The sequence below is a fragment of the Hippoglossus hippoglossus genome, chromosome 21 (assembly GCF_009819705.1).
Source record: "Hippoglossus hippoglossus isolate fHipHip1 chromosome 21, fHipHip1.pri, whole genome shotgun sequence".
Classification (NCBI taxonomy): Eukaryota; Metazoa; Chordata; class Actinopteri; order Pleuronectiformes; family Pleuronectidae; genus Hippoglossus; species Hippoglossus hippoglossus.
Window position 1 is genome coordinate 19,346,693 of NC_047171.1, and position 16,114 is coordinate 19,362,806.

Here is a 16,114-nt window from a genome sequence, read left to right on the forward strand (position 1 = left end):
GGGGTCTGAATGCACGTCTCTTAATCTGTCTTCCAGGTTCAGGTGGCCATGGACTTCTACCCCTCCGTCAGAGGATGATGGGAAATCTGCTAAAGATCAGCTCACTGCACCTGAGATCATCTGCACGACTCGACTTTAAGACTCCTGACACACAAACACACACAGAAAACTACAGACTACACAGAAACCGTCCAAAAATCCAGCATTTCATTTTTAGAAATCCGGTTTGGTCAGTGTTGTAGTTTTCTGCGTCCTCTGCGTGGTGAGGTGTGAACACTGGGAGAGGGTTCTGCAGAGACTGTTGTGATGCATTCACTGACACTTTATGAATTAGTTTATTGTACTTCGAAAGGGAAGGTCATGCAAAACGTCACTAAAATGAAGGTGAACCGAACGAGTGAATGTATTATTTTCCAATCAATTGATTATTTAAAACCATACAGCAAATGACTTTACTCTCCGTATATCCAGTTTAGTGTGTTGTTGCTCATGGATTGAAACACTGATGCATTAATTCAATTCAGTTTTATATACAGGGCCAAATCGGAACTAACACAGGCACTTTAGTAAGTTCGAGACCTTTAAGTATTATATTATAGAGAGAAACTCAACAGATCTGACCCCGAGTGAGCACTGTGGAAAAAAACTCCCTCTTGACGGGAGGAAACCTCAGATAGTTGGACTCAGGGTGGACGACCGCCTGCCTCGCCTGGTTGGAAAGGAATAGTAAATATGACAGTGTCAGTATGAAAGAGGAAAGAAACGTGAATTGTGAACATGGATTTGACATGAATATGAATGAAACATAAGTGTCAATCCTGTTAAAAACTCCAGGTAAAATTAGTTTTGGTCTCTTATATTAGCAGCAGTAATGCTGTTTGTTGTTATAAACTTGAACAGTTCCTTGTTGTATGATTAAGACAAATAGAAAGTTGTGTATTTATTTTATGTGACGTATAAATGAATAAATCAGATATAAGTAATCTGTCTTTTTTTTGGTGAGAAATGTGCACTCAAATACACAATATAAATTTATAATGATGATGATTATATAATATTTTAATCATCTTTGTTAATCATACTTTCTGCAAATAATTTCAGTCGTAAAAGCAGGTTTTCCAGTTCCTGGGGTCTCATGAACGCCTCGCCGGTCTGAATTGCGTGGGCGTGGCTTGTTTAACTGTGGCCCTGCCCCGGAAGCACGGTCCAAGTTTTATGAAGCTGATCGGGATTTTACCGGGAAAGAAGCAAACAGGCCTTCAGAACAAAAGCATGGTATACATAGATATACATTTTTAAAGAAATAAGAATATGTAGCAGTGTTTTTATAGACAAAAAAACAGATACAATAACATGTTTGTCAATATGTTTGGGGAAATAACAATTACAGAGTATTTTTAGGAAAAAGTAATTATTTTACACCTTTTTTAATCTTATCATGTGAGAGTTTGCCTTTTGTAAACTTTTCCTCTAAAGGGCCATTATCCCTTCAGTATCTTCATTTGTCCAATACTTATTTCATTGGAGAAGATATGGACAATTTGTCTTCCGTTACAATCACCATTACAGCCTTTAAATTGACCTTAAAATATTACTTTCTACAAAAATCTGACTAATCTCACAATTGCCATTTTGCTGCATCAAACATAAACTCAAACTAATTTAACCGACCTCCATCTTGTGGCCCTGATATTTGTACTTTATTTTGATCACATTTGTTGTAAAATTGCATTTTATCAGAATGTGTGTAAAGTAATTAACACATGTATACGTTACTTTCATTATGAATATGTCAGTAAGTTATTTCTACTTATTTTAGATTGATTGTTCAGTAGTACATATATCCATAGCTCTCTTTTTGTTTTATTGTATTTGCATTAAAACAAATAGTACCAGGAAATATTTGATATTTTTATCTTAAAGAAGACAAAATCACAGTAGATAATATATTTTAGATCAGTTGAATAATTGAATAATACTCTAAGAATTTAATTCTAATAAAAAACTGGTTGGTTCTGGGTATCTCTAGAAATGAACAGTGTGGTCCAAAAGAGAGTTTTTACCCTGACACCCCAGGGCTTTTACTTTGAATGTTGCTTTACCGGATGTGATTTTATTTTGTTGCGCTTCACTGAGGCTGCGCAGCTCCAACGCCTGTTCTCTGTGTGTGTCTACTGTTGTTAAGAGCGAAGAGGAAACAGAATCTCCAGTGTTTATTCATAATGGAGAATATTTTTAGTATCTGCTGATCCATCAGCCTGAGGAGGAAGAGGAGGAGGACGAGGAGCTGCAGGAGAACAGGAGAAGCGGAAGAGTGGGTTACAAAAACCGAGACAATATAAAATGCAGCTGATTTGAGTGGAAGGTAAGAAAAGCCTGATCAATACTCGATACTGATCGATCCCTGAAGTTGTCGATGCTGAGTGGATGGAGTCTGGGGTTAGGGGGGTTTAAGCCACGAAAGCCGCAGCCTGGGGGCGCTACTGAATGTAGGTCATTGTGTCGGTGGGCCGAGCCGAACCAAGCCGAGACTAACCGATCCGAGCCAGGCCGGGCCGTCCTGCGTCTGCGGCCAGGCCTCAGACAGGCTGGGGAAGAGGAGGAGGAGGAACATGAAGCCATGCTGCAGGACTGACTGCTGCTGCTGCAGTTACTAGACCAAGCACAAATACTCCGTCCTTCACCTCTGCTGATAAAGATGATAATAATAGATAATAAAAAAAAATAATGATAATAATGATAATAATCACATTTGTGATAAAATATCAGCTTTTATTCTGAAACCAAGTCCAATAGTAGAGTTGGACATTAATTATATAATTCTTTGTGGAACGTGCGTAAAGTCTGAAATTATTATAGTGTCTGCGCATGTTGGCTAATGTCCAAGCCTGTTGGACTATGTGGACTAGTGTCTGGGCCTGTGGACTAGTGTCTAAAATTGTGGACTAGTGTGAGAACCATTGGGCTCGTGTCTGACTATGTGGAGTAGTGTCTGACTGACTATGTTGACTAGTATCTGGGCCTTTAAACTAGTGGCTGAAACGATGGACTATAGTGTCAGACCCTGTTGGACTAGTGTCTCACTATGCGGACAGGTGTTTGACATTGTGGACTAGTGTCTGGGCCTGTAAACTTGTGTCTGAATGGACCATTCTCAGCTGTGAGAATGGTCCATTTAAGTATTGTTTGGATGTGTGCTTACAGATGTCTGACGTTACCATGGAAGCGACCACCATGCTCCCCATCCTCAAGAAGAAACTGGCCTTTTTGTCAGGTACAAAACACACACACTCACAAACACAATAAGTAGCAAAATATGAGATAACATGCCTACACGTGTAAAACCAAACTTTCCATAGATGACATTTCTTCCTCCTCTAATTGTCTGTTTTCATTCAGGGGGCAAAGACCGGCGTAGTGGTCTGATCCTGACCATACCTCTCAGTTCAGATCAGACCAGCATGGAGGAGCTCAGCACCACACTGGACTACCTTCTCAGCATCCCCAGGTACACACACACACACACACACACACACACACACAGATGCTGTAGCAGTCGTGACCGTCTGGTGTGTGTCTGTGTTTTAAAGCCTCTGGACATATTGGCTGATTTGTACTCGGCTCTTTACTCCATCATCAGAATCCATGTTCAGATGTTCTAGAAAAGGCTTAAAGGATGATTCCACTTTATTACAACTTGGGTCTTATCGCATCATGACCCTGTTCTGTAAAAAGCTTCCTCTCTCTCTCTCTCTCTCTCTCTTAGTAAGAAGTGTAAGGCCCGAGGTTTCACCGTCATCGTGGACGGACGCAAGTCTCAGTGGAACATTGTTAAGACTGTGGTGCTCATGCTGCAGGTACAGACATGTTTTAACGCCCCTCCATACATGACAACCTTCCTTATTCTTTCGGCACAATCAGCAGCTGATGACGCTGTCGTTGCTGTTTCAGAATGTGATCCCGGCCGAGGTTTCGCTGGTCTGCGTGGTGAAGCCAGATGAATTCTGGGACAAGAAGGTCACACACTTCTGCTTCTGGAAGGAAAAAGATCGTCTGGGCTTCGAGGTGAGTCTCCTCAACTCTTCTACAGGACAAACCGGCTTCAAGTTTCCCTCACGCTCACTGGTCTCTGGGGCTCTGACAGGTGACTGGAATTATGTTTTCGGAGTTGTCCGTCCTCGATACCTCAAGAATGCCTTGAGGGCATTTTTTCAAATTTGGTACAAACGTTCACTTGACTCACAGGTGAGGTGGAAAGAGTTTGGAGGTCAAAGGTCACGGTGGCCTCACAAAATACGAGCTCAAGCACAGTCCAGAAGAGCATCGCTGGACATTGGTGTGATGTTTGGTTCCCGTTTCTGCTGCAGGAACCTGACCGGAGATTTGAGTGTTCAGCATAAGGTGAAGTTTTAAGAACAACAAGGAGCAAACTTTGTTGCCATGTTGACTCTGAAGATGTGTGTTCATCTACTGCCTGCAGCCTGGCTGTAGAGTTTGAGTGTCAGTTGTTCGTTGTTCCAATGCTTACATACAGCTTACATGCCCGTTTGGATTGGCTGCTCAGGAAGGCAGCTCGAAAAGTCTCCCATCACAGAAATAGTGTTTGTATTTCTAATAAGAGCAAACACACACAGTCTCACAAACACAGTCTCACACACACACACACACACACACACTGATTGTGTTGTTACTTGATATCAAACAGAAACTAATATAATAGCCCTGAGCATCATTACCCGTCCTGAGTGCTGCTGGAAACCTGAGCCAGGATCGATGGTGTGTGTGTGTGTGTGTGTGTGTGTGTGTGTGTGTGTGTGTGTGTGTGTGTGTGTGTGTGTGTGTGTGTGTGTGTGTGTGTGTGTGTGTGTGTGTGTGTGTGTGTGTGTGTGTGTGTGTGTGTGTGTGTGTGACATTTTTAGCTAGCCTCCTCCTCTTCTATTATAACAGATGGTTTTACTGACAGAGATCAGTCTGCACTGTGACCCAGATTGTTACGCCCATGTTGGCTGAACGGCTACGACCGTTGCCGTGGTAACCCGAGCAAGTGGCTGGGTGTGTAGGTAACTTGATTGTTGCTGCATATGGATCCTTACAGTGAGTGTTGAGATTAATTTACCTTTTTAAATCACACTGGGGTTTTTCCTTGTGTTCTTTGTGACACTGCGACTTTGAAGATTCGCCTAAAGAACAGTTGACAGTTTGACTGCATGAAATGAGTAAATGTCTCATTATCAACATCCGAGTTTGCTCTTGTTTAAGCTGTGAGTTCATAAACATGTAGTTTGTTGGATTGTTTGGAGGCTGAATATGTTTTGTGAGAAGAAATATTTGGTGCTTTGATTCAAAAAATATGCTGCAGTTGAGTTTATTTGCACCTCTGCCAAGGAGATCATGTTTTCAATCTGTCTGGCTGTTTGTCAGCAGGATAACTCAGAAACTAGTGAACTGATTTCAATGAGATTTTGTGGAGGGGTGCGGCAGGACCCATGGAAGAGTCCTTTCCATTTTAGAGCGGATCTGGATGAAAGGGCGGATCCAGGATTATTTTTCCACTCTCTTTAACATGGCGTGATTGGGCGTCAGAGGTATCCACTCTCTGAGTGCCCTTCTAGTTTAATTCTGTTATAGTTCACCGTGTCTTCACTTACTATAGACACACACACACACAGCTGCTGGAGGGAGATTCCAGCGACGGTGTTGAAATGTGACTCATCTTAACTATGGATTGTGTGTGTGGGGTGTGTGTTGTACAGCTGCTCTAACGTCTGACCTAACATTCAAACACACACACACACACACACACACACACACACACACACACACACACACACACACACACACACACACACACACACACACACCGGCGCACACTGAGAATCTGCTCCCGTGACAACTGGGACACAGACTTACCACCAGCTGTCTGACTGTCCAGGTATTTGTAAAACAATCTCATAGAAATGTTGTTCAGAGTTCTGTACAATTTCGTTTAAAGAGATCTGTCAAGGCTAAAGTAAAGTAAAGGTTAAACTTGGTTTTATTTTTCTCTACAGAAGAAAAAGATGAGCTCAGAGGCTTTTCACGAACACAAGTTTGTCTTGTGATCTAAGAACTGTTTGGATCATGGACTGAGGCAACACTTAAAATAATATCTGTTATCAGTGCTGATGTTTGAAACCGCAAAGAGATGGTTTTAAAAATGGCCGTGAGTTTGTTAAAAAGTTGAATAAAAGGTTGACAATGTATATAAAGAAGCTAAAATGAGTCAATCCCCCCAAATCTCTGTAAAATACAGAAACAACCAACAGCTCCAGTGTCTGACCTGCCTCAGTCACACACACGTGTTGCTCTCCATGTGGTTAACATGGCTCCTCATAGTCAGGAGCCAGTGGTTAGGATAACATTTCTCTCCAGAACGCCGATGTTTGATGTATTTACGATCTGGTGTGTCACAGCACTGGAGACACTTGCCACACCCAAAGCTGCCTTTAGACAACTGTGGCTTCCAGGCGTCCTGATCGAGCAAACATGAGCGACATCACTTCTGAAAGAGGGAAACGTTTGGACGTTTGTTGTTTCTTCAATACTGTACAATGGTGTATCATCATATCTGAATTCATTTGAGTTTAAATATACTAATCAACAATCAAAACAGGCAACAGAGAAAGGGTCCGTTGATAATCTAACAATAAATCTAATCTGAACGTCCTCATGAACATGTGATATTCATCAGGCTGGAACCAGCCAGCAACAAAAAGTTTGTGCAGTGAAGAGACATAAGAGTGAATCCACTGTGGGACACAGTTCATGTTAAGGATCAGAGTATGAAAATGTTCTTGCACTTCATCATTAATGTGTGATTTATATGTGCTTCCTGTGTTTTTGTTTTGTGTGTCAGGTGATCCTGGTTTCGGCCAATAAGCTGACTCGTTACATCGAACCCTGTCAGCTGACGGACGACTTTGGAGGAAGTCTGGACTACGACCACAACGACTGGCTCAACAAGAGACTGGTGATTCTCATTTTATTTAAATAAATCCATGTATTTGATGCGTGACTAAAAATGCTTGTTGTCATGGTAACCTGCCACCAAGTCCGAGCAAGTTTGGTTTCATCTTGTTTTCAGGTTTTTGAGAAATTCACCAAAGAGTCGACGTCGCTGCTGGACGAGCTGTCGTTCATCAATGACAGTGACAAGAGCAGTTCGGTGGACAAGGAAAAGTACGCACACGTACACAAACGTACACGCAAACGTACACAAACACACAAAGTTACAGTTTAAAGTTGTTTGTCTTGTCCGCTCTCTGCAGATCAGCTGACTCTGCCCTCTTACCGTCCTTTGACCCTGAGACTGTTCTTCAGACTGGTAACTATCATCTTCTCTAGTCTGTCGCTTGTTATATACGACATCAACCCGCGCACTCACTTGCGTTGAATCCTCTGGATTATCTCCTGCTGTGTTCTCACGTGAGCTCACTCAGACATTATCTGGACATTTCACTCGTGGGCTGGCAGTAGAAACCCCAGAGAATGTCCACAGCAACTCGCACACAGCCCCTTCAGATGATTTCAGGAGATTATCCAGAGTTCAGTGCACGTCTGAAAGCAGCTTTAGTTTGCTGCCACCAAGAACTGGAGCTAGATAGACACTAACGGTGGATGAATGATGGATGGTTCCTTGGATGATGGATGGGTGGATGGATGGATGATAGATGATGGATGATGGATGATGGATGATGGATGGTTGGGTGGTTGGGTGGATGATGGATGATGGATGGTTGGGTGGATGGCTGTGTTCACTGTACTGAGCGGCCTGTGTCTGTGTGTTTGCTGGGCAGAGGTGAAAGGAGTCTTTGTTTGTGGTGCCACCCTCCTCCCTCTACCAGCTCCTTTCATTATCTAACAGCATGTACACAAACACTGATGTGTTATTGTTTCAGATGCTTTTATAACAGGCTCTTAAATCTCAAACCAGCCCTCTCTCCCCTTTTTGTTTGTGTCTGTGTGCAGGTCATGAGCTGCTGTCGGAGCTGCAGCAGCGTCGGTTTAACGGCTCCGAGGGAGGAGGAGGAGGACAGGGAGGTGAGGAAGCAGCTGTGGGTCGAGGGGTGTCGTCTGAAGTGTTTTCTTTATAGTTGTCTTGTTGAATGCAGTCATTCAGCTGTTCCAGGGCAAGGTCACAGTGACCTGTTGTAGCATCTCTGTCTTCAGAGGCAGCAGGACCATCACACACTACCAGACTGCAACCTCACTTCTTTCTGACCTCTCTCTGACCTCTGACCTCTGACCTCTGACCTGCAGGTCCGGCCTGGCGTCCCATGGAGGAGGAGCTGCTGGCTCAGCCTCAGGTGATGAAGCTGCTGGACTCACTCAGGGAGCAGTATACCCGATACCAGGAGCTCTGCAGGCAGCGAAACAAACGCACCCAGCTGGATGAGATTCACACCAAGGTCATGCAGGTAATACAAACACACACACACACACACACACACACCTGGCCACTGACTGGTGCTTCATATTTACTGGACATAAAAGATAAGCTTATTTTTCAAACATCAAACCTTTTCACCCTTTTCAAACACACAGTTTTTTTTCAACTATCTGTATAAATCCTTAAGTCTTAAAAGGTCAAGGTGCAGTTCATGAGAACAAATCTGTAAACACGTCCTCCACATGTAAAACATTGTCCTGCTACTTAATCCTCCGTCTTTCAGTGTCTTCAATGTTTCATCATCCAACCTTTGACCTTCTGAAACGGTGTCAGTGAGCAGCTTCACTGTCCGGGCTCCTCAGCCGACATAGACTCTACTGTGGTTACTGGGGTTCATGTGCAGCCGCAGGGGCTGATGGGTAGGACGACTGTCTTGGAGATGAGATGAGCCGGGGGTTGTCATGGTAACCTCAACATATCGGTCGCTAGCCTGGAGGATTTGAGGTGGGGGTGGTGGCCTAGTTCTGGATCAAATTGTGTGTGTGTGTGTGTGTGTGTGTGTGTGTGTGTGTGTGTGTGTGTGTGTGTGTGTGTGTGTGTGTGTGTGTGTGTGTGTGTGTGTGTGTGTGTGTGTGTGTGTGTGTGTGTGTGTGTGTGTGTGTGTGTGTGTTAGCTCTTCAAGGCATCACTGACCTGATAAATACAATTAAAATCCCGATACTGATACATCTGGATAGACAGTTCCAGATGTTGCTCTGTATTATACTGTTTGGTGAACATTTTAAGTTCAACTCATGATAAAATCTAAATCATGATGATTTTTGTTTGTATCAGACAAACACACAGGCAAACGGTTTTATGTACATTTTACGATAAGATAGAATAAGAAAAGACTTTATTCTTGTGCCAGCTTGCTCCACTATTAAAGTAACAATATAAAATAGAATAGAGTACAGTGAGTAAAACACAATAAATTAGGTCGAAAAATATTGTTGAAAATTTAAGTATAGTGTATTTGAATAAAAAATATAAAGTGTATACAGATTAAAGCCCCTTTAATATCTAAGTCCTCATCTTTGAGCTAATCAGCTGTAAATATATATATATATATATATATATAAAAAAAAATCACAGTTTCCCTAATCAAACCCATATATATATATATATGGGTTTGATTAGGGAAACTGTGATTTTAATATGATGTGAACTTTTTATAGAATATAAGGTTTATGAAGAGTGAACATGAATGATGTGGTATCATGTGAACTCCATCACGGAAACAAGTAGAGCCTAAGGGCCTCCTGTTGGTCGCTCTGCAGCACTGCAGCTCAGACACTCAGAGAAACGTCTGGGGTGGATGGAAATCTTCACAGAGACTGAAATTTGTTTTTCTGAGGAACCTCTGCACATTAGACATTGTGAGATACCACAGAGAGGAAAGCACAAGAGTAACACAGTTGTCAAAAATTAATCTTCATGAGGCATGAATTCCATTTAGCTGCTTCAGTTTCAGGGTCCTGATGCTGTGAAGGCTGTCTCACTGTCACTACTTGTCGGTCATAGCTTGCCGATGTTCCTGATGCATGAAACATCATCTGAAGCTTTATGAAGTTATGCTTCAAATCGAAATGCACAGAGGAGTCAAATTTAACCTGTCATCTTACGTTTTTGTGCAAACAGGCTTTATCCTCGACTTTTTATTTGACAAAAAACAAATATTTACGATGTTGTCTATGGAGGAAATGAATGGCACTTTTGGTTCTTGGACGAGCACCTGAAATACTTCCTCCCTTTTCTCTGATGGTAACGAGTTAAATGTGTACATGGATTTCTTTTTGTGTCTCTCTCAGGTGGTGACCTGGCTGCAGGGTCCAGGTTCAGAGCTGTTAAAGACTCATCAGGCGATCGGAGACTCGATTCGAGCGGCTCAGGCCCTGCAGCAGAAACACGAGGAGATCGAGAGCCAGCACAGTGTAATGCAACACACTGAACACACACACGCATCATGTGACGAGGGCAAACTGATAAATGAGATTTGTGGTTGAATACAGATCTGAGTTTGTCTTTTAGCGGGGAGTTAACTGAAGAAACCTGATGCAGTGTATGTGACTCTGATTCTCTATCGCTGTGTGTGTGTGTGTGTGTGTGTGTGTGTGTGTGTGTGTGTGTGTGTGTGTGTGTGTGTGTGTGTGTGTGTGTGTGTGTGTGTGTGTGTGTGTGTGTGTGTGTGTGTGTGTGTGTGTGTGTGTACAGGAGTGGTTTGCGGTGTACGTGGAGTTGAACCAGCAGATCGCTGCCTTGCTCAATGCCGGAGAGGAGGAGGAAGTGGTGGAGCTAAAGTCGCTGCAGCAGCAGCTCAGCGATGTCTGCTACCGACAGGCGGCTCAGCTGGAGAATCGGCAGAACGTCCTGCAGGCGGCGCAGGGCTTCCACAGCACCACACAGGAGGTAACACACACTTTTACCATTTTTTCCTTCCCGACACTGATTCCCATAACTGGACTTTGTGTATTGGCTGATACTGAGTGTCGATCCGTTACTAGGGGATTATAAAAAATCTACGTAAAACATATGTTAAGAGCTGTATGCTACTACCACTGCAGTGGAGTGGAGCTAAATGTGTAAAATTAAAGAGTAATGCTGAACTGTAGATAAGTTGAAAAAACTTAAGAGTCATTCAAAACCAGTGTTTATCTCTAATATTCAGCCAGGAAACTTTTGAAACATGTAGAATTCTAAACAGAGTTTGGTGGATATGTTACAGCTGCAGTTCTTCTGGTTCAGGAAGCCGGGGATCATGGGTAATATCCACCGTTCAGTTGTGTTTCAGTTCAGTGATTGGGACTACGATGTCAGAGCTCCAATCAACACATCGATAGACTTGGAGCCCAGCATCCCTCAGGGCGCTGTTGTTAAAAGTTACAGAGTGCTGCTTTAAGCCTATCTTAGCTCAAGACTTTAGGCAGAAACTCTTTGCCAAACTCAATCAAATGATAATAAATATACAACAATAGTAGTTGAAACATTAGCAGCTCTTCAGGAGGTGAACAGAACTAAAAACAAAAATGTCAGGATGAGGCAGAATGTGTGAAAGTAGAGAGAGAAACAAGTGACTGATGTTTTTCGAGTAATTACAGCTTTACGTCTACTCTGCAGTTGTCTCAGCAGCTGGACGGTTTACTGGGAATGCTCTGTGCTGACGTGGCGCCGGCCGACGGAGCTTCAATTCAACAAAACCTCAAACTGCTGGAGGAGAAGCTGCAAACTGTCGGTTCGTGCTTTGAATGAAGGCTCCTTTGAATTTTCCTCTAAATTACTAATTTCTTTCGTATTTATTAAGTACATCTACAAATTCTCTACCTCCAGAGGCAGGTCTCACCTCTCTGCGTCAGAAGGGGGCGTTGTTGATGGAGCAGATGTGCAGCCAGCCACCATGGTCTCTGGAGGAAACGGAGAGTCCAGCAGGAGAACAGCAAGACAACGTCCAGCACATCCAGGCTGTGATGGAGGAGATGCAGCTCCGCAAACAGAGGTTCCCTCCTCCTTCTTTTTGTTTCTCAGCTGTAGAATAAAACCAAAAACTTATATAATGTGTGTGTGTTTTGCAGGTGTGAGGACATGGTGGATGTGAGGAGGCTGAAAATGCTACAGATGGTCCAACTGTTCAAATGTGAAGAGGACGCTCTACAGGTCAGACACACACACAGACACAAAGGCAGACACACACACACACACAAACAAACAAACAAACAAACAAACAAACACAAACACAGAGGCACCTTCTGTACTGATGGGACGTGTGTGTGTGTGTTCTCAGTCAGTAGAGTGGCTTGGCGAGCTTTTGGACGCTCTGTTGAAGACTCATGTCCGACTGGGTGATGACACTCAAGAGACGAGGACCATGTTGGACAAACACAGGAAGTTTGTGGACGTCGCTCAGGTGAGACACTTCCACTCTACACTCTGTCAAACGATGCTCTGTTAATGTAAATTACTGATCGGAGCAGCTTCGATTAATGGTTCACTCCCACTATTAACACCAGGAACTGATAACTATGAGTGTGTGCAACTGTTGGGCTGCTGGCAGAGGTATGAGCTCTACTGACTACAGAGACAAGACACAGACAATAACTCTGTTTCTCTGCTTGTCTTCAGAGCACTTATGATTATGGCCGCCAGCTGCTGCAGGCCACCGTCGTCCTCTGTCAATCGCTGCGCTGTACAACGCGCTCGTCCGGAGATACTCTGCCCAGACTCAACCGAGTGTGGAAACAGTTCAGCGTCAGCGGTGAAGAGAGGCAACAGAGACTGGAGCTGGCTCTGAACTTCCACACCGCCGCCGAGAAGGTGAGACACAGACTTTATGTGTCAGGTGTTAACAGCAGCAGACCTGTGAGTCGGGATGAAATTTAAAAAAACGGCGACCTGTTGACATCGAGTCTATGTGACCAGTTATTTGAAGCAGCTGACGGAATTGTGACACCCTTGCACAATGTTGCAGTCATAGTGAAAATCGAAATCTGCCTTCAGCACGTGTGTTTGTACTGTTTCAGGTTTTACAGCAAGAATGTGTCGAGACCGAGTTGCTGGATGAGGTCGACTCCTCTGGGAAAACTCTGTTGGACAGATTGACCACACCCGTTATCTTCCCTGATGGGTACACACACACACAACACACACACACACACAGAGCTCATATATTATACACACTCCTTACTCAAGTTATCATCGTTTCAGGAGCGAGCAGTACTTCGGGAGCCCCAGCGACACGGCAACGGCAGCGGAGGGCGTCAGAGAGCGCCTCCTGCTGGTGGAAGAGCAGCGGCTGCAGGAGGCGGGGCTCCATAATGATGACGATGAGGTGCTGAACGGACAGGAGGCACGGCTCGATGTTATCGGAGAGGAACTGAGTGAGAAAGAGGATCAAGAGGAGGAGGATGAAGTGGAAGAGGAGGTGGAGGAAGAGGAGGCTGGGCCGCAGGATGAAGAGTTAGACAGGGCCACGCAGGACTGCTAATGGATGACGTTAAAGCAAGCAGCCTCAATGAAGGGCTGCTCATTCATTTCCAGCGAGACCTACGATTTGCTGTCCCCGTGCCAAGAAAGCCCTGGATCACTGCAGCTACTAGTCTCATTCTTACTGCTGCTGTTTATCTACATCCGACTACATTACCCATCAGCCTCTCCGCTCTGAAAGCTTTCCCCCTGGCTGTAGTGAAGGATCAGCACCCTCTAAACGGCACCTTTTGGATCCAATGTAAAATACTGGAAATATTTACTGGAATAGTTACTCATACTCATGTCCCCTGATGCTCTCTGACGACTGTAAAATAACCTTTTTTGGATAAGAAGTCTTCTCCTTCCCAGCATGCCTCTCATTCACCTATGTGGGTGGAGCTTCCATGGTGCTAACATGGTTTCTGTCTGTGCCTCCTACGACTTTCTCTCATTTCTTGCCTCTTTGCCTCTTTTATATTTGCGTCCTCAAACAAAAGACGAAGCTGGCGGCCGGTGCAGGAACTCAAAGGGCGGAGCTACAGTTTATCAGGTGTGCTGCGACTGGATCCTGCTCCTGCAGCAACAGTCCCGAACATTTCACCCACCTGCAGACAGTGTCAGGCCTGTTAGAGCTGTTCAACACTCAGTTCCACATGAAACTCTCCCGGCTGAATCCACAGTACAGACGAGCTGAAGAAAATAATCTGCTTTATTGACAAAAACTCAAAGTTATAAGATTGTTTCCATGGCGACTTGAGGAGAGGAGTCAACTGCAAGGCCCAAAGAGCTTCACACAACAATACGACAACCAGATCAGATAAAAATATAACACTCACATAATTTATAAAATCCTCTTGCAAGTCGTCGAAAATTTTCCTCGAGAAAAAAATAGTCCTATTCACAAATGACTGCCATAGACTGTCAAAGCCATAGACTGTAAATAAAAATGGACGACGCACCTCCCCTTCTCCCCACTGTACAAAAATGAAGCCAAAATACCTTGGATACAGGAGCTGCCATCTTGCGCTGGTGACCTCACTTTGAGCCAGTGATTGTGGCGTGGAGCCGTGGTATGAGTCAGTCATGATGCTTCACGCTGTTTTTATAGCATTAAATAATTAACTAAAGCCAAACTTACCAGGAAACCTAACTCTTGAACTCCAAGAAGTGCCTAATATATTAACCTTTTTTTAACGTGAAATATAATTTCTGTAGTTTGGTCCATGTCCCTTCTGCTAACATGGAGGAGGCATGGTTTGTAAATGTTACTGCAGCCAGCTACCAGGGAGGGATCCAGGTAATTTGGCTTCACTTTTGAGGAGCTGTCATGTCGTTCGTCTTTATATACAAACTGTTGTCAAAGCTCACAGTAAAGACTGTTTAAAACAGGTGAAGTGATAAAGCAGGAAAATAAAATTAGAATCAGTTTTTTATACGAACTCAGTCCAGCAGGCGGCCTTGAGAAAAGCAAACTAATTTGTGTGCACAATTTAATAAATGAAGTATAACATACACTAAAAGTCCTGCATTGTGTGCCTAGACACTCTTGCTAGTTTTCTTGTATTTGTAAGATATGTGGATACACATCAAGGCTGCTGAACTAAAGATATTTTTTTCTTTGAGATTCTTTAAGTGTGTTAAAAGTTTTTAAAGTCAAAGCTTAGATGATAAATTGTCTGTTTTAAAGTTCAGGTGACTGAAGTCTCCGCACTACAGCAGGGGAGGAGGCAACATATGATATAAGTCAAGAGGATGGTTTACTAAATTGTGTGCACAAATACCTCCTGGGCTCTGTATTGTAGAATGTCCCGATTCAACCAAGCGAATATACAAATGGAAACGGACCAAGGAGAGATTCAGCAAAAAATCAATTTTAAAGGAGACATATATATATTCTTTGTGTTAAATGTGTTGAAAATGTCTTCAAAGTTAAAAAGTCTGTGCTAAAGGGACTTCCTCTCCTCCACAGAAAACTCTGAAGCTCCTTTAAGACCTTGTCAGTCGTGCGGCCAATACCTTGCATCGATTCCAAACATTTGCTTAATTCACACCTAGCAGCTTGAAGTCATGAGCATACATTGTCTCCTTTATTTTCTGTTCGACTTCATGCTGTTTCTTGTTGAAATGTTCTCTGGGACTTGTCAACATAGTTGTGTCCATGATGCTCAAATCGTTCAAGGACCCAGAGGCTCCGACCACGCTGCTCTTCATAAAACCCTCTGCCTTCATGATGGAGATCGAACCTGCGCCGCTCACTGTTCCAAACTCACCATAGGGACTGAGATGACCTGACTCCGCTGGAGTCGAGTCAACAGACACACAGGTTTCACTGTGACTGCTTTGCAGACACGGTGACATCAGAGAAAGACAGATTCATCTTTTTTATTTATTTGATTGATTTTTTTTAAGCTTAAAAACCTTGTTGTGATTATTTGCTCTTTTTTTTGACCGGTAACTGCTGCTGTAAGTGTAACTGCTAAATGCTTCTGTCCTCTCAGTCCAGTAACATGCAGTGACTTCATATGACCTCATCCTCAAAATAAAGATGCTTTTTGAAGGTGCTGTCTGAGATGTTCTTTTTAATGTGCTTTTTTCTTTTTTTTTGGTCACAAAATATTTTCACATTTAACATTGAGAGACATCAACAAAGTCTAACTCAGTCACATATTAATAAAAACACAACATGAG

The 16,114-nt window shown here is 43.4% G+C and overlaps 1 protein-coding gene across 1 annotated transcript; it reads left to right on the forward strand.

Annotated features, from left to right (window-relative positions):
* Positions 1 to 2,137: 2,137 nt before the first annotated feature.
* sestd1 (SEC14 and spectrin domains 1) lies at positions 2,138 to 15,984 on the forward strand. Its single transcript, XM_034575226.1, has 19 exons — positions 2,138 to 2,365; positions 3,205 to 3,274; positions 3,400 to 3,508; positions 3,767 to 3,857; positions 3,952 to 4,065; positions 6,896 to 7,009; positions 7,124 to 7,218; positions 7,308 to 7,363; positions 8,008 to 8,079; positions 8,299 to 8,456; positions 10,279 to 10,401; positions 10,682 to 10,876; positions 11,585 to 11,699; positions 11,795 to 11,960; positions 12,037 to 12,118; positions 12,246 to 12,368; positions 12,584 to 12,775; positions 12,982 to 13,085; positions 13,166 to 15,984. The coding sequence occupies exons 2-19, from the start codon at positions 3,205 to 3,207 to the stop codon at positions 13,443 to 13,445; spliced, it is 2,259 nt and encodes a 752-aa protein (XP_034431117.1). The 5' UTR covers positions 2,138 to 2,365; the 3' UTR covers positions 13,446 to 15,984.
* Positions 15,985 to 16,114: the final 130 nt, after the last annotated feature.